General features: G+C 37.5%; 1 protein-coding gene across 4 annotated transcripts in view; it reads left to right on the top strand.

Annotated features, from left to right (window-relative positions):
- The first annotated feature begins 886 nt into the window (after positions 1 to 886).
- LOC122079536 (uncharacterized exonuclease domain-containing protein At3g15140-like) overlaps positions 887 to 24569 on the top strand; it is a 52469-nt gene continuing 28786 nt past the window's right edge. The window contains exons 1-4 of one of the 4 annotated variants that reach the window (XR_006140457.1): positions 887 to 1424; positions 1648 to 1850; positions 2944 to 3024; positions 14837 to 14962. Coding sequence is in view for 3 of the 4 variants with exons in the window: in XM_042646076.1 (XP_042502010.1) it covers positions 1185 to 1424; positions 1648 to 1850; positions 2944 to 3024; positions 14837 to 14962 (650 nt within the window). In the remaining variant the exon portion in view is untranslated. The remainder of the gene's footprint in view (positions 1425 to 1647; positions 1851 to 2943; positions 3025 to 14836; positions 14963 to 24569) is intronic. The other 3 variants (XM_042646076.1, XM_042646077.1, XM_042646078.1) reach the window with 3 other exon arrangements.

Here is a 24569-nt window from a genome sequence, read left to right on the forward strand (position 1 = left end):
TTTGCAACCAAATGCAACAGCCTGATGAATTTAAAACATTTGGCAAATTCCTATCAAGAATAATTTACAATAAATCTTGCAAAAGGTTGACCTTTTTTTTCCCTTTAAGTAATGTTGGCAAGTGAGGTTGCTCCAGGCTTGTCTAGATGTTCTCTAGACTAGAAACTTTTCAACTCTTTTGGACCTTGTTTTCCTTCATGAACATTAAGGAAAATCTCCGTGCACTTAGATTTGCCACCAAGCAAGTCAGCTAGTACTGAAATTTTGTAGATAGGTAGACTAGAAAGGTCCTTGTTTGCTCCCAAATTTCAGGCCAATATGAATAGTCAGCCAAGTGGCAAGACAAATAATTATTGAAAAACATGAAAACTACCAAGAGGGTACACTAGACTACAATGAAATGTATGGACATACATGAGATGACAAATGATTGAATTTGAGATTGAAATTTGATACATAGCTTATTTAGACCATTCCTTATATCCAAATGGTCAGATTTGCCGTATCATTCTTTCTGTGATGTAACAAAACTAGCTAGATATACCCATTAAAGAGATTCATTCCTAAATGGTTGTGCCGGAAACATTTTTGCCTTTATTTATTTATTTTTTATGGAAGAACATTTTTGCCTCTTTCTTGAAGGGTGTTTCATCTCAAATTGAGAGTTTAATATCCTTCTCTTATTTTTTTCCTCTCTTCTTGTATGCTATTTAAGTTCTATATCTCTACCTGTAATGGTGTAATGTTTGTTTTTAAACTATAAATCTGTTAGTCTTCGTACCAAAAAATAAAAAAATAAAAAAATAAAACTGCCGATCCCAGAGTTTCAAAAATTGATGAATCGGATCGAGAATCGGCCAATTTGTCTTAGAATCAGTTTTTACTTGAGACTGATCTTCATTTCTGTACTTTTAAATTGGAAGATTCCCGCCAAGATTTCTTGAATCGGTTTGATTTTCAGATCACATAGCCAGTTTCAGGGTTCTTGTCACCGATTCTGATCTATTCCTAGCCGATCTGAATTGGAATCGTTCATCACCGATTCCTTTTGACATGTTTTCCCTTCTCTTCTCCTGCTGAATGACTCATGCTGAGTAACCAATGCCAGGTGAAGAACAGGAGGATATTGTAATGACCGAAACCAGAGGCCAGAGGTAGTAAGAAACTGAAGCCCCAACGAAACGATGGTGCTTGCTAGTGTTTGTGTGTTTCGTTACTTCTCTCCCTTAGTGAGCAATAGAATGCCCTTAATAGCTAACTCTATCCTCTCGAGAGCTTTTTTCTCGCTTCTTCCAAGGCGAGGGCTTCAGGTAGCTGCTTCAGCCTCGTCCTCAAATTCGACCTCTCAATTGGACTCCGTAGCTCCCGTCACAGAACGATGGAAGCCCTTGTGTTTGTACCATACCCAAGGCAAGTGCACAAAGGTAGCTCCATCTTCCTGAAACTTTTGAAGCTTAACTCTGTTTTGTATTTTTTTACTGTTTTGCTACATTTTTCTCTCTTGCGTACCAAGTGTTTGATCAAGATTGTCAAAAGCATTTTTCACATGTTGATAATTCAGTCTGTGAACAAACATACATTGTCTTGATATTGTAGAAGATAGTTGTATATGTGAATTGACATTTTGAAATTTCTTTGGCATTGCAGGCAGATGATGTTTCGCACCTTGCAAAGTTCAATCATAATTGTTTCAAAGATCTTCAAGTGAATGCGGCTGACCTCAAATGTTTGTGCTCTCAGCACCTTGATTATGTTTTGGTGCTCGACTTGGAAGGGAAAGTTGAGATTCTTGAGTTTCCTGTCATAATCATTGATGCAAAAACCTTGGATGTCGTGGATTTCTTTCACAGGTTGAGCTCACCTTGCAAAATTTTTACTCAATTCTTCTTCTAATCCACACTTTCTCTCTAAAAAAATAAAATCACAATTGATGCAATTAACATTTTATCCACAAGCTGCTTTCAAAATTAGTCTTGAGTTTCTACTTTCTAGGAGTGGTCATGTTTGACATATGACTGTACCAGTCGAATTGTAAGTATCTTAAAAAGTGGGTGTAAGATCTTAGCTACATTTCAATCAGATAAAACAGATTCAGGATTCATAGTTTTTGACACAATAGAGAGATCAATATATGATCAGGTGGAACAAAAGGGATGGTATAAAGTTAAAGGGGACTTGTCTACAAAAATCTCACTCGTATCTGGGGGATCAGATCTGTGGTTATTGTCTTAACATTTTGGACCCTGATGGGGACTTCATAGTTTATATATATGCTTATGCTCCGAAGAACTAATGCTAGAGATTTTGTAGCTAAAAGCTACATAAATATGACCTTGTAAATTTTTAATCCTTCCAAAATATATGACAGCCTTGTACTGTTGGTATGCTGTCTTTTCATTCTTATTGGGATGCTGTCTTTTCATTTCTTACAATGAAGTTCTTTCCATTACCCATGAAAAGGATAAATTCTATTTTTTGGAGGCAAAGAATATTCTGTTTGTTTTCTTCTCAATTCATTATGCATTGTCATGGGCTTTATCAATTACTCATGTGCATCAAAAAATTAGTAATAGGATACTCTAGGTGGACAATCCATAACTCTTTGGATGGAAGTATTTAAGAACATTAAAAAAAAAAAAAGAAAAAAAAAAGAAGAAGTTAATAGTACATGTCCATATACTATTTGAAGTATGCAGATTCTAATAGCAAGTCGGATGTTTACTTCAATGTAGTCATAGAAATGCTCGCATGTCACAGTTTTTGTTTTGTTTTTTTGTTTTTTTTCCTTTTTCTTTTAAAGACATATATCAGACGAGACTGTCATATAGGATTCATCCATTGTTGGTATGTGCTTTTATAGTTGCATGCCCTGATGAGAATTCGGATTTGCAATGATTTTTACCAAATGCTTATATTTCTCTATGCTTGTATTCTCCTCCTCAGGTTTGTGCGGCCTTCCATCATGAGTGAGCAAAGAGTTAATGAATATATTGAAGGAAAATATGGGAAAATTGGAGTTGACCGGTATGCTAATGATTCTGCTTTGATTATTGGAGAACTTGTACAAGTTCAATTTATCTAACTGCTGTAGGTTTTGATGTCATTATAAATATTGGTCGAGTTGCTTTTTGCTTACAAATTTTCTTTAGCAATATGATTGTTCGGTAAGTTCTTGCCATGCCTCTGAATTCTGATATCATGGCATTCTAGCTCATCCTTTTGCTTGGGATATTATGATCTTCTCTATGGATTTTGCAATTTCAATCATAGTTGTGAAGGCGACTAGGAGACCCAAGGCGCCTGCTTAGGCGTGCATTAATGATCTATGTAATATAGCAACGATAACATGGCATTGTAGCTCATACTTTTGCTTGCGATATTATTATCTTCTCTATGGATTTTTGCAATTTCAATCATTGTTGTCAAGGCAACTAGGAGACTCAAGGCGCCTGCCTCGGCGTGCATTAATGATATATATTATACAACAATGATAATTTTATATAATTATGTTTATGCCCCGACAAACGACCCCATTAAGTTGGGTTAAGGCTTTGTTGTTGTTGTTGTTGTTGTTGTTGTTGTTGTTGTTGTTGTTGTACATTGATATACAACGTAGAAGTCATATCAATGCAATATGTTACATTTATGCTAGTGGCCTAATATGAGAAAACCGACAAATAATAAGCAAAGCATAAAACATAATATAATCATATTTATTTAAAAATAAAAAATAAATAAATATAAATCAACATAAACTCATGAAGAGTCAACAAGGCATGAAGTTGCCTTGGACCTAAGGAAGAGCCTAGACGCCTAGGTGGTGCCTAGTGACGCCTTGACAACTGTGATTTCAATATCAAGAGATTGCATCAAAGCTTGTAAATGATTGATTGGAAACTTCTGTACATATGAATTTTTACCAATAGTCGTTAGTTAGATTGGCATCCTTCCTGCTTAGTATCTACTATCAACTATCAACATTACCATGATACCACAAACTAAGGACTACCATAATTGTGGTCATTTCATTGACTTGCATGCATGGTTTAAGAAGTTGGTGGAGTTGGTCGAAATGTGTTAGAGCAAACACCAAGAAATACGGAAGTAAACAGACAATAGATCCGCACAACATAGAGATTTAACGAGGTTCATACACCGGTGTGGTGTGCTGTGTCCTCGGGTGAAGAAGAAGATGTTTCACTATGCAGAAGAGAGATTACACCTAAGCAGCGGCGAGAAAACTCACCCTGAAACCCTAGCTCGAAAAACCCCTAAAAAATACAATGACTTTTTCAACAAGGCAACAGTACATTATATATTCCAAGTCGCAGGTCGACCCATCGTGTTGCGGTTGATCCGGTCGAACCATAGTAGCCCCCGCACCCCCATACGAGATCAGTGCTGGGCTCCGGGCTTGGGCCTATCGGCCCAACCCTTCTGTTTCCATCACAGATCTCAGAAAACATCCCATTCGGGTCGCCACCAAAATATGTCGGAGCGGGTCAATCTTCAAAACGGGTCAAGAATTCAAGACAAACTTAACAAATTTCTACCTTGGCTTGAATTCTCTTCCAGCAAACAAACAAATAGCAAAAATCTTCATCTTCTCCAATAGCCCTCCAAAGGGCTGAACTCAAACACGGCAAACACAGAAAGGCTTAGTCAACATGTCAGTTGGATTGTCTTCAGTACCAATCTTCAACACTTGAATATTACCTTGAGCAATTATCTCTTTGATGAAATGATACTGAACATCAATGTGCTTCGTCTTCTAATGATACGTTAGATCTTTGGTCAAGTGAATAGCACTCTAGCTATCACTATGGACAACAGTCACTCCATGATCCATGCTGAGTTCTCCCAACAAACCTCTAAGCCAAATAACTTCTTTCATTGCCTTAGTCACTACCATATACTCTGTTTCAGTAGTAGATAATGCAATTGTAGCCTGTAAAGTAGCTTTCCAACTAACCGTACTTCTTCCAAGAGTAAATATATAGCCTGTGAGTGACCTCTTGTCAAGATCACCTGCATAATCTGAATTAACATAACCAGATAAACTATCACAATTCCTTCCAAACTCCAAACAAACACCAGAGGTCCCTTTCAAGTACCTAAGTATCCACTTCATTGCTTCCTAATGAGCTTTACCTGGGCATGAAAAATATCTGCTCACCACACTGACAGCTTGTGAAATGTCAGGACGAGTGCAAACCATAGCATACATAATGGAGCCAACTGCACTAGAGTATGAAACACGTGACATGTACTCCACCTCTTCATCTGTCTTAGGTGATAGAGCAGCTGAAAGTCTAAAATGAGATGCAAGAGGAGTGCTTACAGGTTTGGCATCTTTCATGTCAAAACTATTCAATACCTTCTCAATTTACTTCTATTGAGATAGCCACAACTTCCCTGCTTTTCTATCCCTCTTGATCTTCATACCAAGGATCTTCCTTGCTGCCCCCCAAATCTTTCATCTCAAATTCAGAACTTAATTGTTCCTTCAACCTGTTGACCTCATTCTTGTCTTTTGCTGCAATCAACATATCATCAACATAAAGCAGCAAATATATGAATGACCCATCAGAGAGCTTTCTGAAATAAACACAACAGTCATATTAACACCTGCAATATCCAAAACTACCCATAACTGAATCAAACCTTTTATACCACTGTCTAGGAGACTGTTTCAAGCCATATAGGGACTTCTTCAACAAACATACATGGTCCTCCTTACCTTCAATAACAAACCCTTCAGGTTGATGCATATAAATCTTATCTTCTAGTTCACCATGCAAGAATGCTGTTTTCACATCAAGTTGCTCTAACTCCAAATCATGCATAGCAACTAAAGCAAGTAGGACACAAATAGAACTATGCTTAACAACAGGTGAGAAAACATCATTAAAATCAATTCCTTGTACCTGCCTGTAGCCTTTTGCAACCAACCGTGCCTTTTACCTAGCATCTTCAACAACTGGGGCGGATTCTTTTTTTAAAGACCCATTTGCAGCCAACAATTTTCTTCTCTGTTCTCGGCTTGACAAGCTCCCAAGTCTGATTTTTATGAAGAGATTCCATCTCCTTATTCATGGCAACCAACCATTTTGTAGAATCAACTAAAGTAACAGCTTCAGAATATGTTGTAGGCTCACTATTTTCAATTGTATATGCAACAGACAATGCATAAACAACAAATTCAGCATGCCCATACTTTGGTGGTTTTCTAATATTCCTTCTTGGTCTATCCTTGGCAATGTTGTACTGCTCTTCTTCTTGATTCTCTTAAGCATCATCTCCTTCAGTAAAAGTGGGCAGCTGAACTGAAGTAGATTGTGTTTTGTTTGAAGATGAACCACCAATTTCAAACTCCACCTTCTCTCTAGATTTTTCTTGACATTCATCACAATAAACAAGTGCTTCTTTCCTAGAATGCAACATAACAGATTCATCAAAAGTAACATCTCTACTAATAAGAAATTTTGAAGACTTTGGATCAGAACACCACAACCTGTATCCTTTAACTCTAGATCCATACCCAAGAAAAATGCATTTCTTGGCCCTAAGTTCCAACTACCCTTCATTCACATATGCATAAGCAGGACATCCAAATACTTTTAAATTAGAGTAGTCTACAGGCTTACTTGACCAAATTTCCTCTGGAATCTTGCACTCAATAGCTGTGCAAGGAGATCGATTCACCAACAAGGTTGCTGTGTTAACTACTTCTGCCCAGAACTCCTTGCCCAATACTGCATTTGATAACATTCACCTTGCATTTTCGAACAAGGTTCTATTCATACGCTTTGCCACTCCATTCTGCTGGGATGTTTTAACAACTGTATGGTGTCTTACAATACCTTCATTTTTACAGAACTTATTAAAGTCACCTTCACAAAACTCTTGGCCATTATCGATTCTCAACCTCTTAATGTTTTTCTCGGTCTGCTTCTCAAACAAATTCTTCCACTGTTTGAAAGTGATAAATACTTCATTTTGTGCTTCAAGAAATAGACCCAAACCTTCCTAGAGAATTCATCAATGAAAGTAAGCAAGTAACTTGCACCAACCCCCTTTGAAGCAACCCTGGAGGGCCCCCATAGGTTTGAATGAATATAGTCCAAAGTTCCTTGGTCCTGTGAATAGTAGTACTGAAACTGACTCTCCTCTGCTTTCCAAACACATAATGCTCACAGAACTCCATTGTTCTTGTACTTTGACCACACAAGAAACCCTTTTTACTTAGTGATGCCATCCCTCTTTCACTCATATGGCTTAACCTTATGTGCCATAAGTTTGTGATATCTGATTAAGATATAGATGATGAAGCTGCTACAACAGACCCAGTGATTGTAGTACCCTGCAACACATACAAACTACCAACCTTAATTCTTTTCATCAACAAAAGAACACCCCTACTGATCTTCATGACTCCACCTTCAACTGTATATTTGCACCCATTTGAATCAAGAGTGCCTAAACTGATGAGATTCTTCTTCAAATCGGGGACATTCCTAACATTAGACAAAGTTCTAACAATACCATCATATATCTTGATCTTGATCGCTCCCATTCCAATAGTCCTACAAGAGGCATTATTTCCTATTAACACAACTCCACCTTGAACTGATTCGTATGTGGAGAACCATTCACTATTGGGACACATATGGTGGAACAACCAGAGTCAAGAATCCATTCATCCTGTGATCTGACTCTGTCATCAATCACCAAAAGCATATCAAACTCACTCTCATTTTCAGCAATACTAGTTTTTGCCATAGTTTTTAAGGCGGTAAGGCGACGGAGGCGATTGAGGGTCTTTCGGAGCGCCTTAGAGATAAGGCGGGCATAAAGCGCGCCTTATTGACTTAAGCGTTCCTGTGTAATTTTTTTATAATACCAATCTATTTGGCTCAAATCCTAGTTAAATCCTATTACTCATATGTTAAATAAATATTAAAGGTTCATATTCATACCAATGTAAGATATTTATTAAGAAAACAAATTAATAAAGTGAATAAACTTAAGTTCATCTTCATCAATCATCAATCATTAATATCAATCATATTAACATATAATATAAATACATAATTATGAAATAAAATTATAAATATAAAGAAAAAAAGACATAAAAAATTACAAGTATTTATTATACTTACCTCTATGATGACAAAATGAGTGCCTGAGCCCTAAGGTCATCCATTATATTTCTACTCTTGTCAAAGAAGAATGAAGCTCACCCCTGCCGGAGCAAAATGGTTGCCTAGATCAGTGGTTCTTCCTTATTCCTTGATTCCTTTTCAAAGCCCTTTCTTAAAACCCTTGACAAAATCCAAACCCTATTTGTGAATCATATTTTTGTTTTGTTTGTTTTGGTTATTTTTGGTGGAGTAAAGCTGATTCCATACATCTCAAGTGTTAACAAAACCATACACCTACCAATAAAAAATCTATATTTGGAATCTTCATCAAGTAATTTTAAAATGTGTCTTAAAAAAAAAAAAAACCCATAAGGCACCACTTCATGTAAGGCAGAGTACTGCCTTACCATCTCTAGACTGCATCGCCTTACTAGTGCCTTAAAAACTATGGTTTCTACAGAATCATCTCTATTCTGTTGATTTTGGGCACCACCACCTGCTTTATGCTTATTTAAAAGCTTATAGCATTCAGATTTAATATGCCTCTTATTCTTACAGTAATTGCAGGTTAAATTCTTGTGCATAGATTTTGATCTAGCCTTCTTTTTGTTACCATTTGAACCCCTTTCATTTGTTCTCCCACTAGCTACCAAATCAACACCATCAGATTTATTTATAGACGTCAACTTATCATCAATCTTTTGTTTGCTTAGTAGATTCGTTTTGACATCTTCAACAGAGATTGCCTCCCTACTATAAATTATGGTATCCCTAAAATGGTTATATGATGGTGACAAAGAACATAACAATAATATGGCCAAATCTTCATCATCTATTTTAACATATATCCTTTGCAAATCAGTAACAATAGAATTAAACTCAGAAATATGGGATTTAATGGAAGTACCTTCACCCATATGGAGGGTATACAGTTACTGTTTCAATCTCAACCTATTTGGTGAGGGATTTGGTGAGATAGAGATGATCTAACTTCACACATAACTCTGCAGCCATTTTCTCTGAGAGAACTTCCTGTAGAACATCATTTGAAAGACACAACTGAATAGTTGAAAGGGCTTTATCATTCAACTCGCTCCAATCATCATCAGTCATAGTTGCAGGTTTCTTCGTCTTCCCAAATAGGGTTTTCTTCAAACCCTGTTGTGTAAGAATATCCATCATTCAAACCTACCATAGACTAAAACTGATGTTGCCGTCAAATCTATCAATATCGTATTTCGTTGAAGCCATGGATTGAAGTAACCCAAACTTCTGATACCAATTTGTCAGAGCAAATACCAAGAAATGCGAAAATAAACAGACAATAGATCAGCACAACACAGAGATTTAACGAGGTTCACACACCAGTGTGGTGTGCTACATCCTTGGGTGAAGAAGATGTTTCATTATATAGAAGAGAGATTACACCCAAGCAGCGACGAGAAAACTCGCCCTGAATAGTTCGAAAAACCCTCCAATATTACAATGACTTTTTCAACAAGACAACAATACATTATATACTCCAAGTCGCAGGTCGACCCATCGGCAAGGATTAAAGTATCGGTATCGGTCACCCTATCGGTCGGCTAAAATTAAGATACGTATCGGAGGGTATCGTATCGTATCGGAGATACGCTAAGAGACCCTAAAGATATGCACATAAATGTATAGGAAATACTTTTTTATACACTTTTGCTTAAAAAATTTGTTAAAAAAAGCTATTGATAACATGTATTATGCATAAACACTAAATTGAGGGTATCACACTAAGAATTCAAGGTTTGTAGTTGGCCCATAAATGTAAAATCCTTGTTCCCAACCTTGATTTCCACTTTAGTTAGAGGAAATATGTCTGGCAGCAACTTTGGATAAAAAACCCCTCAAAAAATCATGTTTTTTTCTAAAAAATGACCCCACTTGGCCATTATATGACTGTAGCGCACTGTATCGGTATGTATCGTACCGTATCAGACCGATACATACCGATACGTTCCAATACACACCGATACATACTAAAATGTACATTTCACTTGATTTTATTTTTTCCATAGAGTATCGGTACGTATCGGTGAGTATCATATTGTATCGGTGCTTATCGGTATGTATCGTAGGATATGTATCGATACAAAAGGGTTTTAAAAATTTTATGTATCGTATCAGTGTGTATCATATTGGTAAGGGCCGATACGGATACGCACCGATACTTAAAACCTTACCCATCGGATTGTGGTCGATCCGGTCAAACCATAGTAGCCCCTGCACCCCCATGCAAGATTAGTGCTGGGCTTCAGGCTTGGGCCTATCGGCCCAACCCCTCTACTTCCATTACAGATCTCAGAAAACTTCCCATTCGGGTCAACACCAAAATATGTCGGAGCGGGTCAATCTTCAAAATGGGTCAGGAATTCGTGACAAACTTAGACAAAATGTACTGAAGTTATTCGGTTTCTACCTGGCTCAAAACGGAACACTGTGACTCATTAGGTATACTAGATTTCAATTGAAACTTACATGTTTTGGTCAAAATTTTGAAAAGTTTCCATGATTTTGTTTTGTTTTGCCAAAACATTACTTTCAATTCCATCTACTCGTCTTAGTTCCTTTTTTTGCCTGTTATTTTTCTATTTTTTTTTCTGATTAAAAATCCATGTTTAATATCGGATTCCTTTTCTTTCATTGGAACTTTATGTGTTCTGCCTAGTGAGGGCCAACTTCTAGACTTTTATCTGAATCTTCCTGAGTAGGACCCGGAGTGGGCTCAATTATGTTAAATACCATAAGTCATTCAAAATGGGTACTGTTTTGACCCATTTCAAACACAAATCTTTGGTTTCGACCAAAACCTGTATTTGGACTCCAAACTTAATTTTTGCTTAATATTGACACCCCTATCTCACAAGTACATGTCAGATTAAGTCTCTAGTGAATAATATATCATAGGCTTTTTCCATGTCAATGAAGATCATATGGAGATCCTTCTTGCTAGCTTTATATAATTCCATGAGCCTCCTCAGTAGGTAGATAGCTTCTGTTGTGGATATATTTAGCATAAGTCAAATTGGTTCTCCGAGAGTCTCTCTTCTCAATAAGGCTTCAATAACCTTCTCCTATAGTTTCATAATATGATTCATTAATTTTATGCTTCTATAGTTATTGCAGCTTTGGATATCACCTTTACTTTTGTAGATTGGCACAACAATGCTTCTTCTCCATTTATTTGGCATTTTCCTTGTGTTCATAATCTTGTTAAATCATAGTTGTCAAGGTGTCGCCAAGGCGATGACTAGGCATCCATGCAACCTATGTGGAGTTTGGGCAATTGTCGCCTTATTTCACTGGCTCCTTATTGCAAATCATAGCACTTATTTATGTAAAATACCATCTTAAGTAATTACTTAAGATCTTATTCATAAATAAGCAGTTACCCCTATTTGAATCCAATGAAAATAGTTTAAAAATCAAATTCTAAAAGGATAAAAGTCAATCCCTTAGCCCCACAGTCCAAGAACAAAACTGAATTTTTTGTATGGGTGATTTTCAACCTTCAGATGTTGAGGTTTTTCTCAATTCTGAAATTTCATAAATTTTATCATGGTAAATCACTGCTAAAAACCAAAAGTCTGGTAAAATAGTATTTCGTTTTGATATCCATCATTTAGGTGATTTTAATAGTATTCATGCAAATGAAAATAAGTTTGACCAGAACATAACTTTGTCATTAAAACTCAAATTTTAAGTAATCTTAGACTTGTTGGAAAGCTGGTTTTGTGATCTACCTAATACAAAGTGTCTTATTTAAAAACAAAATCATTTGACCTGTTAAACTTATTATAAAACAATAATATTTCTTTGAATTTATGATTTAATGTGATTTAATATTAATTTTTAATGATTTGATGTGGCTTAATGTTGATTTTTTATGATACAAAGTATATGTAGCATACAATATAATGTTTAAAAGAGGAAAAATAAAAAATAACACTTGGTTGCCTTGTTCGCCTTATGGCGTCACCTAAGCACTTAGGCAACAATCCAATGCATTGGTTCGCCTTGGCGTCGTGACAACTATGTGTTGCATAGATTGGTTAACCAGTATACCCCACAAACTCTTAGGGTCTTACACACTTCTATTAGGGCCACAAACATACTCATCCCATCTCTTCACAATGTCTTCTTCCCTTAGTAGTACTCTTCCATCATCACCTTTGATATATCTCACTTGGTCGAAATATCCACTCTTTATTTCTCTCATTTCAGCCATCTTATAGATAGCTTTTTCCCCTTCATTTGTGTTTAGGTTAATATAGAGGTCCTTATATTTCTTTGCCCTAGATTTTCCCACAATCTTTTTAGCCTTGTTTCTAGGATCATTATACCTCTTTCTATCTTCTGTTTCTTTAGTCCTTTGTCATGTCTTAAAACTAGCTTTCTTGGTCCTAATAACTGCTTGGACCTCATCATCTCACCTCTAAGTCTGCCTAGAGGCCTGACGAAAATCCTTCGCTACCCAAAGAACCTCTTTGGCAACCCTCTTAATAAAAGTTATCTCGTTCCACTTCGCATTGATGTCTCCCTCATAGTTCCACTTTCTTTGTTTGACCACATTATCAGAAAATTTGTTTACAGACTCTCCTATGCTTTTGTTCTTAATTTCCACCACCTTTTCTTAGGTTACATAGGTTCCATACTCCTAAGCTTCTGTGCATTGAGGCGCATATCCAAGACCACTAGTCTATGTTGGGTGGTTAGACTCTCCCTAGGAATAACCTTATAATCCTTACATAGCCTTCTGTCTACACCTCTAGTTAGGAAGAAATTTATTTGGCTGGTGTGATTCCCGCTTTTGTAGGTAACTAGGTGCTCCTCTATTTTTTTAAAGAAAGTGTTCACAATGGATAGATTGTAAGCTACCGCAAAGTCCAAGATTGAGGTCCCTTCCTCGTTCCTCACCCCAACTCCGTATCCTCCATGAACACGTTCATAATCTCTACGATCTCTTCCAACATGTCCGTTCAGGTCAGTGGGTCACCTTTAATAATAATTGATTCCTCTTGGCCAAAACCATGCAGTAAGTCATCTATATGTTCCCAAAATTGACGTTTACAACCTTCATCCAGTCCTACTTGGGGTGCATAGGCACAGACAATATTGACAACCTCTTTCTCCAACACCAGTTTGATGGATATAATCCTATCCCCTAGCCTTTTGACCTCCACTACATCATTCTTTAGATCTTTTTCCTCTATTATGCCCACTCCACTTCTGTTACTTTAGTCACTCGAATACTAGAGTTTGAAGTCGCCCAACATCTTGGCTTTGTTACCCTTTTATCTGGTCTCTTGGATGCATGCGATATTAATCCATCGTCTCCTCATAACATCTATCAACTCTAGGCTCTTACCCATTAAGGATCCAATGTTCTAAGAAGCTAATCTAATCCTATGTTGCTGGGCTGCAAAATTTCCTCTCACTTGCCCTGCCTACTTATCACCGCATTCGGGCGTCGACACAGCACGTTGCTTACGGGGATCAGCAATACAAGGACGAAAAGACATAAACCCAAGAAAAAATATCAGAAAACAAAAGGATCCATGCTAAAAGGTGGTTGGATGAGTATATTAAAGTGCCGGCGGCCTACTTGCCGCACCACTATATGAAAAATAAATAGATAGTAGATAAGTATATACAAAGAGTAGGATGGAAAAGACACCCAATGCATTAAAAGACACAAATAAGATAAGATGCAGCGTCAAACAAAGCAAGGCACAAAGATGGTACAACAGAGCAGTGCAATGGTGCATAGAACTAGACAAATAATGTTGATCAAGTAAGCAAGTGAGTCAAACCAAGGAATAACTATCTCCAAACCTCCCAACAAGTAAAACAAAATAGCAGCAGTATAAGGAGCAGCTAGTGCAACATGGCATACAGAAAAAGCTACCAAGACTATCAACAAGTCAAGCAAGCAAAATAGTAAATCCGGATGCACAAACAAACATAGAAATAAAGGGTTCTAGCATGTTAAACAAGAGCGAAGCAGAAGACAACAGAATAGCAAGCTAAAAGTAAATAAATAGGCGCACAATAGCTTTGAAAATATAGGGAGAGTATAGGGAATATCCCTTATGACATAGTGAACTCCGAGAACCGTTACCAAGGAAATCTCAGCCGAGGATGCAGCGTGATGTAGGGCAGCACACTGCCAGGGTAGCCCAAGCCAGTATGGCGCCGATCGTACCAAGGCAGTGTGACAGTGGTGGTGATGAGGAGGATGATGGTTTTATTTTATTTTTTATTTTTTAATACCTGCACGGTAGGCAGCTGGCTTGGGGGGTGGGTGGGTTTGGGTTTGGGGGTGTGTGGGAGGATGGAGTGATTGCGAGGGGTATATTATTGCTTTGTGTTCGAATAATTGAGAATCCACATCTCAGGTTCTTCTAGTTTGATTTTACCCCTTAACATTTTATGATATTGCACCCGAAGCCTAAAGGCCCTAACCTGACCTACCTGTGTACTTGCTCAAAATTTGTTTTGCATCTGCTGCTAATCTCTCCAACAGAAAATTAAACTCCGGATTGCGTGGAGGAAAGTTTCACTTGTAAGCTGTATTTGCAAAAAAAAAATGTATAGTAGAATTTTAGTTACGTTTGTGTATAATTTGCTATCGTAATTTTGCTAATGTATAAATACAGTGTCTGGCATGACACAGCAATTCCTTTCAAGGATGTTCTTCAGCAATTTGAGACTTGGATAAGTCATCATTGCTTATGGGAGAGGGAGCTGGGAGGAACTCTTCGTCAAGCTGCATTTGTAACTTGGTTAGTTAGCCTACTTGCCTATATCCTTACTGTGGAAAAATATGTACTGAACTGTTCATCTTTCATGTCAATAACTACTAATAATGTATTAGTTTCTAGTAGGAAATATCCACAAATACATTTGAACCCGCTCATCTGTATGTGGAATGCATATTGAATGCAACATTGGGTCATGATTGGATATTTAAATAACCTATGCTATACAGATACTCAACACTATCAATAAATTTTTCTCTCAACTACCTGAAATCATTGTATGGATCTAGTTCTGATTTCTATAGTTGCATTTTTTTTTTCTAAGGTCATTTCCATATATGTCTGTTAAACGCGTCTTCAAATCTTTTCTATCTACATGGATCCGTATGCTTTTTGTCATTTTTCTTGTCTGTACTGTTGCACTCGCCAGTGTCCTTTTCTTAGGTTTTGCATCTAAAGGCCGGAAAACTATTGGTCAATAGATGATTGTTGTTGGGATGTCTAACAAGTTAACTTTGTAGGTTCCATATGTTTCTAGAAGTAAGAGATTTATTTGTTTAAAAAGGGTCGTACCCAGTACATGAGAATCTCACCACTGCGAAGTCTGGGGAGGGTTGATGTACACTGCCTTACCCTGCTTTGTGGAGAGGCTATTTACCAACTTGAACCCACGATCACTAGGTTGCAATGGAGAAACCTTACCGTTAAGCCAAGCCCCGCCCTCATAACTTTTTATTATTTATCCTACTGAAAAGGAAGAAGTACGGTCAGATCTAAATTTTCATGTAGTTGGGGTGGTAGTGCTATGGGACAACCCTGACGGAAAAAGAGAGGAGTATCTCCTGTTATCTTTTTTATAAGAATCATAAAAAGAAATAAAAAATAAGAAGACTAATGAAAAGACTAGACAGCATCTTATTATCATAAGAATCATTGGGTAAGCGTATTCCTGTCTTTCAAATGTCGCTACCCTAATAGTTAAAGTAAATACGACAAACTGATGCAGATGAAGCAGCTTTTATTCTGTCTTATTCCTTGTGTATGGAAAATCTAGAGTATTTGCACCATTTGGTGAATTGTACCAAATCAAATTGCAGGATCCAAAACCGTTTTGTTTGGATGGCCATGACCATCCAATCTGCGAGATCTTGGTGTGCTGTTCAAATTTTTCGTCCGAGTATTTGAGGTCTGATCAGGTGGTGGGCATCATAGTTGTCATGGCGTCGCCTAGGCGGCTATTTGGCTTCCTGGCGCAAAAAGAAGTTCATGGCAGTGCTACGATTTACGTGACTCACAAATGACGGTTGCCATTGGCTGATAGGTGTCGCCATGTCACCGCCATGGACACCAGGTCACACCTGATTCACTAGGCGGTTGATTTTTTGTAAAATGCTGGGTGATTTTGATAGGGCTATGTTGATTTTTGATGATTTGATGTTGCTTAATGTTGGTTTTATATGTTACAGGGTATATATTGTAGGCTTGTAGCATGTTAAATAACTTTAGAGAATAGGGGAAATAAAAAAGTAGCATACTAAATAACTTTAGAAAATAGGGAAAATAAAAAATGACACATGGGCGATTTGACCGCCATGGCAACGCCATAATGGGCGATTAATCGCCAAATCGATTAGCCATCCCTCCACCGCCTTGGATCGATTTGACGCCGTGACAACTATGGTGGGCATACCGTGGGTGATCCATTAGGATAAATCAGAATTGTTAAGGTGAGATGCGTGCCAGGCATGATGTAGATCAAGTCTTTATTAGGGGCTTCAAAGGTGGTTCACAACTGGCCCATCTTACCCCTATCGAGCAGCATAAGAGAATAATTCCAGATCCTGATCATATCTTGTGGGGTCCAGCATGCAGAAAGTTATCCTTGTGGTTGTGAAAACTTCTAGAGGGCTAAAAGCATTAATACAGCTCTACCGATTTGGAGTCTTGCAAGTTTTTTGTCTTTAGTCAAGCCTTCGACAGAAAGAAAAAGAGGATCAATTTGTTTCCTAATTAGTTCTATTTCTTCTTGTCAAGCAAACAATTAAGTTCAATTTAGGAAAGACTTTTTGTAATGCTTTGGCTTACCCTATTTAAAACCATCAGTTGTAAGCTTCTAGACATGATTTGGGATGATGAAATTTGAAGTTTTCTTCATGAAGCTAAGACATTCAGCTGAAGGGTGGGATGCATGTACTATGAGAGGGTGAGAGCAAGGTTTGAGGTCCCAGTTTCGCCACTGGTTTCGTCCAGGCCAAAAACTGCGGCTAAATCTGGTATTTTTTTCGAGGACAGCTCGGGATGGGTTTCGGTGGCCACAAGGCCAAGTTAACTCATGAAACTTGTCATCTATGCTATTTTAGGCCTTTTAAACACATTGGAAATATTAGATTTTTAAAAATCAAACCCAAAATGGTACCTTTGACTTTGAACCCTAGGTTAGTAGTCTAGCATAGGTCTACCTTAGGCTATTCCACACAATATCTAGTACTTTTAGAACACAAAATTCAAGTAAAAGTGTAAAACAACTTAAATAAACATAAGGAATTAAAAGATATCAAAAAGTGAAAAGTGTAAAACAACTTAAATAAACATAAGAAATTAAAAGACATAAAAAAGTGTCAATCTTCAATCTCCATTGAAGTTGATAATCTCTATTGTATAGGTGAGATTGGGAAAGTAGAAGCACCAAAACACAAAACCTTGTGGGATTTTCTTCACAACAGGGCGAGACAGGAAGATCTAGCGAGAAAGGCGATAACTCATTGAAATGGTGTTTAAAACTTTATGTGACTAGATCAATCGAGTCGAAACTGAGAAATGAACCAAGATCTTGGTGAGACACTGAGTTTCGAGCGAGATATTATCGTTTTCCAGTATCTCCTATGGTCTTGACTCATCAAAGCCAAAAAATGAGATTTTAGTGAGATATTTCCGAGACCTCGAACTATGGTGAGAGGCCCAAGGGAGAGAGTGAGAGGATCAATCCTATCTATCCTTCTTCTTCCCCTCATCGATTTCTCTTCATTGTCTTTTCTATTTTCATTTTTTCCTGAGTGTCATAATCCTATTGGAGGTCTATTTGAAGGCTAAATATACAACCATACAAGCTTCCAAGACTTATTGCTACTGTTGTCAACTAGGACATCAATTCATTGATAGGATTTGGAGATCTCGAACCATACCCGAGATGCAGCGGAAATGAAAATCAGGTTCGTTCGCATTCAATTTCATCAACCAAAAGAAGTTTATACCAAAAGGTATAAACTAATAATTAATATAATAAAATATACCTGATTAAAGAGCCTCAAATGTGACTCCTCCTATAGCCAATGGTTCTTCCTCTTTGTTGAAGACAAGCTTTGGTCCAGAACTTCAAGTTAGACTTAAACTTCAAAACTTCACAAGCTTTTGAGCACAACTTCAATGGTGAAAAACGTTTTTCAAAACCAATGTATATCCTTCTCTTTTTGGAGAAGGAATAATAAAAAACATAGAAAAGAGAAAAATTAGAGAGGAGACTAGTCTTTTTTTATTTTTTAGAGAGAGAGGGGGTTTTTATTATGAACTCAAGAGTTTCACCCTTTTTTTCTTCTTTCTCAATTTCAAGGCTACTTAATTTGGAATCTAAATTCCCAAGAGTCACCCTAATCTCTTCTTTCCCAAAATCAAGGCTTCTTAATTTGGAATCCAAATTCCCAAGAGTAACCTCAATTTCTTCTTTTCCAAAATCAAGGCTTCTTAATTTGGAATCCAAATTCCCAAGAGTCACCCTAATTTCTTCTTTCCCAAATTCACTTAATCTTATTTGGACCATATTGCTTGTTTCCAAAGAAAGGGAAGAGGCAGAGTCTAATAGGGATAATCCAATCCTATCATTACCTTATTAAGATAGGATTAGAAAAATCAAGTATTTGATAAATATGAAATTACCCAAGTATCCCCACTGACCAACACCCTCATTATGGAATATTAGGGATGTATGAAATTACCGCCATACCCTTATGCCATAGTATATAATTCAAGGGATGCACATGCAAATGACGGGATTGGTTAAGATATGAACGCATTCAATCTTAGAACTATTTCACAAATAGTACAGAGCTCTGATTCTAATCCAACGGTATGCATTGAAACCCCACATTGGTGTTCCCCTATAATGGTAGTGATTACCTTGTTGACATACCTATTACTCATGCAAATTAGACGCACAGCCAACAAAACGGTGTTGGTCCAATTTTGACCTCTATCATTGTTATGTCTAAGTGTACATTTCATTCACACAGTGAATAGTATCTCTCAAGCTTAAGATAGATGTGACGTTATGTTTATCCCATTAATTAGCACAGGCAGTTACGCGTGTGGGATACGACATAGTAGACTCTTCGCCAACACACACAATATGTGTGCTCGCATTCATATCCCGACTTCACCATGTCTAGTTATACGTAATGCGACAACCATATAATATGGATGCCCAGTCCAAACCCTAGTTGTGACTGAATTTAAACAAATTATAGACACAGTTGCATTTTTATGATCACATGCGATAAAATAAAAATAATCTATATATGAAATGAATTGGTTCATTACATGAAACCGGGCTTGATGGACACAATATCCAATAACCTTCCACTTGTACATCAACGCCAGTCCCCCATGGTTCTAACGCCCATTTTCTCTAAGTGTTTCTCAAACACTTCCTGAGACAATCCTTTGGTCATAGGATCAGACACATTATCAACTGTGTCAATCTTGGATATCTGCACGTCACCTCGCTGAATAATCTCTAATGAGATGATACTTTTGCTCTACGTGCTTGCTCCGATGATGAGACCTCGGCTCTTTAGCTTGTGCGATAGCCCCTCTATTGTCACAACATAGGGTAATTGGGCCTTTGACAAGCTCAGGGACAACGTCCAAGTCACTCAATAGCTTCTTGAGCCAAACACCTTAGCCGCATCACATGCTGCCAAGTACTCGGCTTCAGTAGTGGAATCGGCTGTAGACTTTTTTTTTGCACTTCTCTAAATGATGGCACCCCCGCCCATTATGTAAACCATCCTAGAAGTGGATTTTCTATCATCTTTGTCAGTTTGAAAATCCTAGTCTGTATAACTTGTGACTGATAAATGATCAGATCCAAACACCAAGAAATAATCCTTAGTCTTTCTCAAGTACTTAAGGATATTCTTGACAGCATTACAATACTCTCTTCTAGGGTGACTGGTATCGACTTACCATCCCAACTGCATAACATATATCTGGTTTGGTGCACAACATGGCATACATGAGACTCCTAACTGCCGAAGCATAAGGGATCCTCTTCATATCTTCAATGTCCTTGGCAGACTGTGGACATTGAGATTTGGATAAACTAACTCCATGCCGGAAAGGAACGTTTCCTTTCTTGAAGTTTTCCATGTTAAACCTAGCCAGCATTTTATCTATGTAGTTGGACTGCGAAAGACCTAGCAATCTCCTTTGGCGATCTCTAACAAGTTTGATGCCAAGGATATAACTAGCTTCACCCAAATCTTTTATGGAGAAAACTGATGATAACCATTGTTTTACCGATTAAAGAAATCCTACATCATTCCCAATGAGTAAAATATCATCCACATACAATACGAGGAAACAAATAACACTTCCACTAAATTTCTTGTAAATACATTGTTCATCAATATTCTGATCGAAGCCAAACTATTTAATCGATTGATCAAATTTGATGTTCAAACTTCTGGAAGCTTGCTTGAGTCCATAAATGGATCTCTGCAGTTTGCATACTTTACTTTCTTCCCCAAGAGAAGAGAATCCCTTTGGCTGATGCATATAGATTTCTTCTTCAAGAAACCTGTTCAAAAACGTAGTCTGAACGTCCATTTGCCAGATTTCATAGTCAAAGTCTGCAGCGATGGAAAGAAATATCCTTATGGATTTCATCATCGCCACTGGTGAAAAAGTTTCAGCATAATTAATACCCTCCTTTTGTGTATAACCTTTTGCAACCAGTCTTGCCTTGAATCGTTCAACCTTTCCATCAGGGCCCTTCTTCCTCTTGAAAATCCATTTACAACCAATAGGTTTAATACCTGATGGCGGATCAACTAGCGTCCAGACCTCATTGGACTTCATTGAATCTAATTCAGAGCGCATAGCTTCCAGCCACTTAAGAGCATCCACATCGTGAAGTGCCTCAGAGTAAGAAAGCGGATCATCATCCAATTCTACTAAAACCATGTGGAACACTTCCACTGATTTCTCTTCTTCTGTAAAGAGGGAATAGCGAGTAGGAGGTCTTACAACCCTCCCACTGCGTCGAGGCTCTTCAGGTGTGGTGGATTCAGTGGGTGTGTCGATTGGTCTCACTACCCCAAGTGAATTATCAGAGTTATCTAGTATCTCATGAATTACTACTGATTCCAATTTCTTAAATAGGAACTCTTCCTTTAGAAAAGTAGCATGCTTACTTACTATGACTTTTTGATCAGCAGAGTCATAAAATTAATAGCCTATTGTGCCTTTGGGATATCCCAAGAAATAGCATCTTGAAGTACGAGATTCTAGTTTGTCCATCTTTTGTTTTCACACATGTGTGATACAACCCCAGATTCTTAAATGTTGTAGGCTGGGTTTTTGCCCTTTCCACAGCTCAAAGGGTATCTTTTGGACAGACTTACTAGGAACCCTATTCAAGATATATATCGCTGTTTCTAAAGCATATCCCCGGAAAGAAAGGTAGCTCACAATAAGTGAGCATAGAACGGACCATGTCTAATAGGGTCCTGTTGCGTCTTTTAGAAACACCATTTTATTGTGGTGTTCTAGGGTTTGATAGTTGACTAACAATACAGTGTGAAACTAGGGGCTCGTTTGATAACGTTTCAAGAAACGCATTTCTGCCGTTTCTATGTCCAGAAATGGTAGAAATTGAACAAAAAGCGTTTGATAAAACTGTTTCATTTCCCTTGTTTTCAGAAATAGAAATTAAAATTTCTACCTATTTGTAGTTCAAGAAACGACCTAGGCGAAACAATTTTTCTAGAAACGACTCGTGGCCATTCTTTCGCTGGTTACTATCGACTTCCAGAAACATGACTTATCAAACACCTTCAATTCCTTTTCTGTTTCTAGAAACGGAAATTTATGTTTCTGCCGTTTCTTGAAACAGAAACGACAAAAACGTTATCAAACGAGCCCTGGGTAGTCTTTAAAGTCATCTGATAGATATTCTCCTCCACAATCAGATCGTAAGGATTTAATGCGTTTGTCAAGCTGCCTTTTGGCCTTAGCCTAAAACTCTTTGAACTTTTCAAAGACTTCAGATTTTCTATGCATTAAATAGATATAACCGTATCTAGGATAATCATCAGTGAATGTTATGAAATATTGAAAAAAATACCTAACTTCAACATTTATGGGACCGCAAACATCAGTATGTACTAGTTCCAATAGATCTATGGCCCTTCTTCCTTTGTTAAGAAAGGGTTTCTTAGTCATCTTGCAGGCATGACTCACAGGTTGGATATGGCTCAACCCTTAGACTTTCTAAGGGTCCATCCTTAACTAACATATTGATTCGGTTTGAATTGATATGCCTTAATCTCAAGTGCCAAAAGTATGTTGGACTCACCAAAGCTGGTTTTCGTTTCAAATCATTATTTGTAACAATATTCGTTTTTTTAACAGGGCTATCCAAAAAATATAGACCATTAGAAAGAATATGATGCCACAAAAGAATTATTAAAACGAATAATTAACTTAGAATTAAAGGAAAAATGATATCCATCCAAAACTAATTTTGAGACGGAAATTATCTTCCTCTTAAAAGAGGGTACATAATAACATTCCTTTAATACTAAAACATTGGAATTAAAAACTAATTTAAAAGTTCCAACAGCTTTTGTCTTAGCTTCAGCTTCGGTGCCCATAAGTAAACGCACCTCTTCTCCTTCTGGTTTCCTCGTCTTTCAAACCCCTGCAACATATTGCAAACGTGAATGGTAGAACCACTATCTACCAGCCAAGAATTGACGGGTTCAACAGACATAACAGACTCATAAAGGACATTGACATCATATGTACCTTCCTTTGGGGCCTCCTTATCTTCCTCTGACTTCTTCATCTTAATGGATGCCAGGTAACCATGGCAGTTCCTCCTCTAGTGACCAGGTTTTCCACAATGGTGGCAATTTCCCTTTTCAGATTTCTTGCCCACCTTGTTCCCAGGGTTAGGCTTCAGGGAAGTATTCCCGTTGTTGCCCTTTTTCTTGTTTCACTTCTTCTTGGAAACAGACTTCTTCTTCTTTGTGGTATTCACCTCTGGTTTTTCCTTTTTAAGTGACCTCTCTGCCTCTACCAACGCTTGGGCGAGTTCAGTCAATTGCAACTCCTCACTGAACTTGTATGTCATGTGGAAGGAATTGAAAGAGGCTGGCAGAGAACGTAAGACTAAACCAGTCTCGTATACCAGAGGGAATTTCACATTCATGGCCTCCTCAAGTTTTTCCAATAAATTTATCATCTTCATGACATGGTCCATGAGAGAGGACCCCGAGGCAAGCTTGGCATCATGGAGTTCATCCATAGTGTCAAATATAGTATGGACATATTTCTTGTTGAACAATTCAGCAAGTTTGTCCATTTTTGCACCATGCCTCACATCCTTGATCGAATCACGGATAGACTTGTCCACAGAATTGTGAATATAAAGTGCCGCTTTCGAATCCCTAACAAGGAAATCCTCATACCGGTCACGTTCTTCCTGGGTGGAATCAGCCTGGGATGGTGGAGGTACTACTTCATCGAGGACATTGATCAATTTTTCAGCGGTCAGAAGCATCTTTAAATTGTAATACCAATCATTGTAATTTGGGCCAATCAACTTAGTGTCTGCTATTAGGGACATAAGGGTGTTGTTTATGGTTGCCATTACGAATCTACATGTACACGCATTATTATATGAAATCAATAACCATTAAAATAAAAAAACAATATACATACAACATTTTTAATGATTCTCTCATAAATTAAGGTCTCCCTCATGACCCTAAATATGAATTGGACATCAGAATCAACTTTCAAGCAATTTGCCCTATCGGAATCATTGTTTAAAATTTGATTCCTAAGACTAATCGGTCCACCATACCATAGTTTTTAAGGCGCTGATGCAGTCTAGATATGGTAAGGCAGTGCTCCGCCTTATATGAAGTGACGCCTTATGGGTTTTTTTTTTAAACACATTTTAAAATTACTTGATGAAGATTCCAAATATAGATTTTTTATTGGTAGGTGTATGGTTTTGTTAACACTTGAGATGTATGGGATCAGCTGTACTCCATAAAAAATAACCAAAACAAACAAAACAAAAACACGATTCACAAACAGGGTTTGGATTTTGTCAAGGGTTTTAAGAAAGGACTTTGAGAAGGAATCAAGGAACAAGGAAGAACCATTGATCCAGGCCACCATTTTGCTCCGGCAGCGGTGAGCTTAATTCTTCTTTAACGGGAGTAGAAATATAGTGGATGACCTTAGGACTTAGGCACTCATTTTGGCATCATAGAGGTAAGTATAATAAATACTTGTATTTTTTATGTCTTCTTTTTTTTTTTTTATATTTATAATTTTGTTT

This window comes from Macadamia integrifolia, chromosome 5 (genome assembly GCF_013358625.1).
Source record: "Macadamia integrifolia cultivar HAES 741 chromosome 5, SCU_Mint_v3, whole genome shotgun sequence".
In the NCBI taxonomy this organism is placed as follows: Eukaryota; Viridiplantae; Streptophyta; class Magnoliopsida; order Proteales; family Proteaceae; genus Macadamia; species Macadamia integrifolia.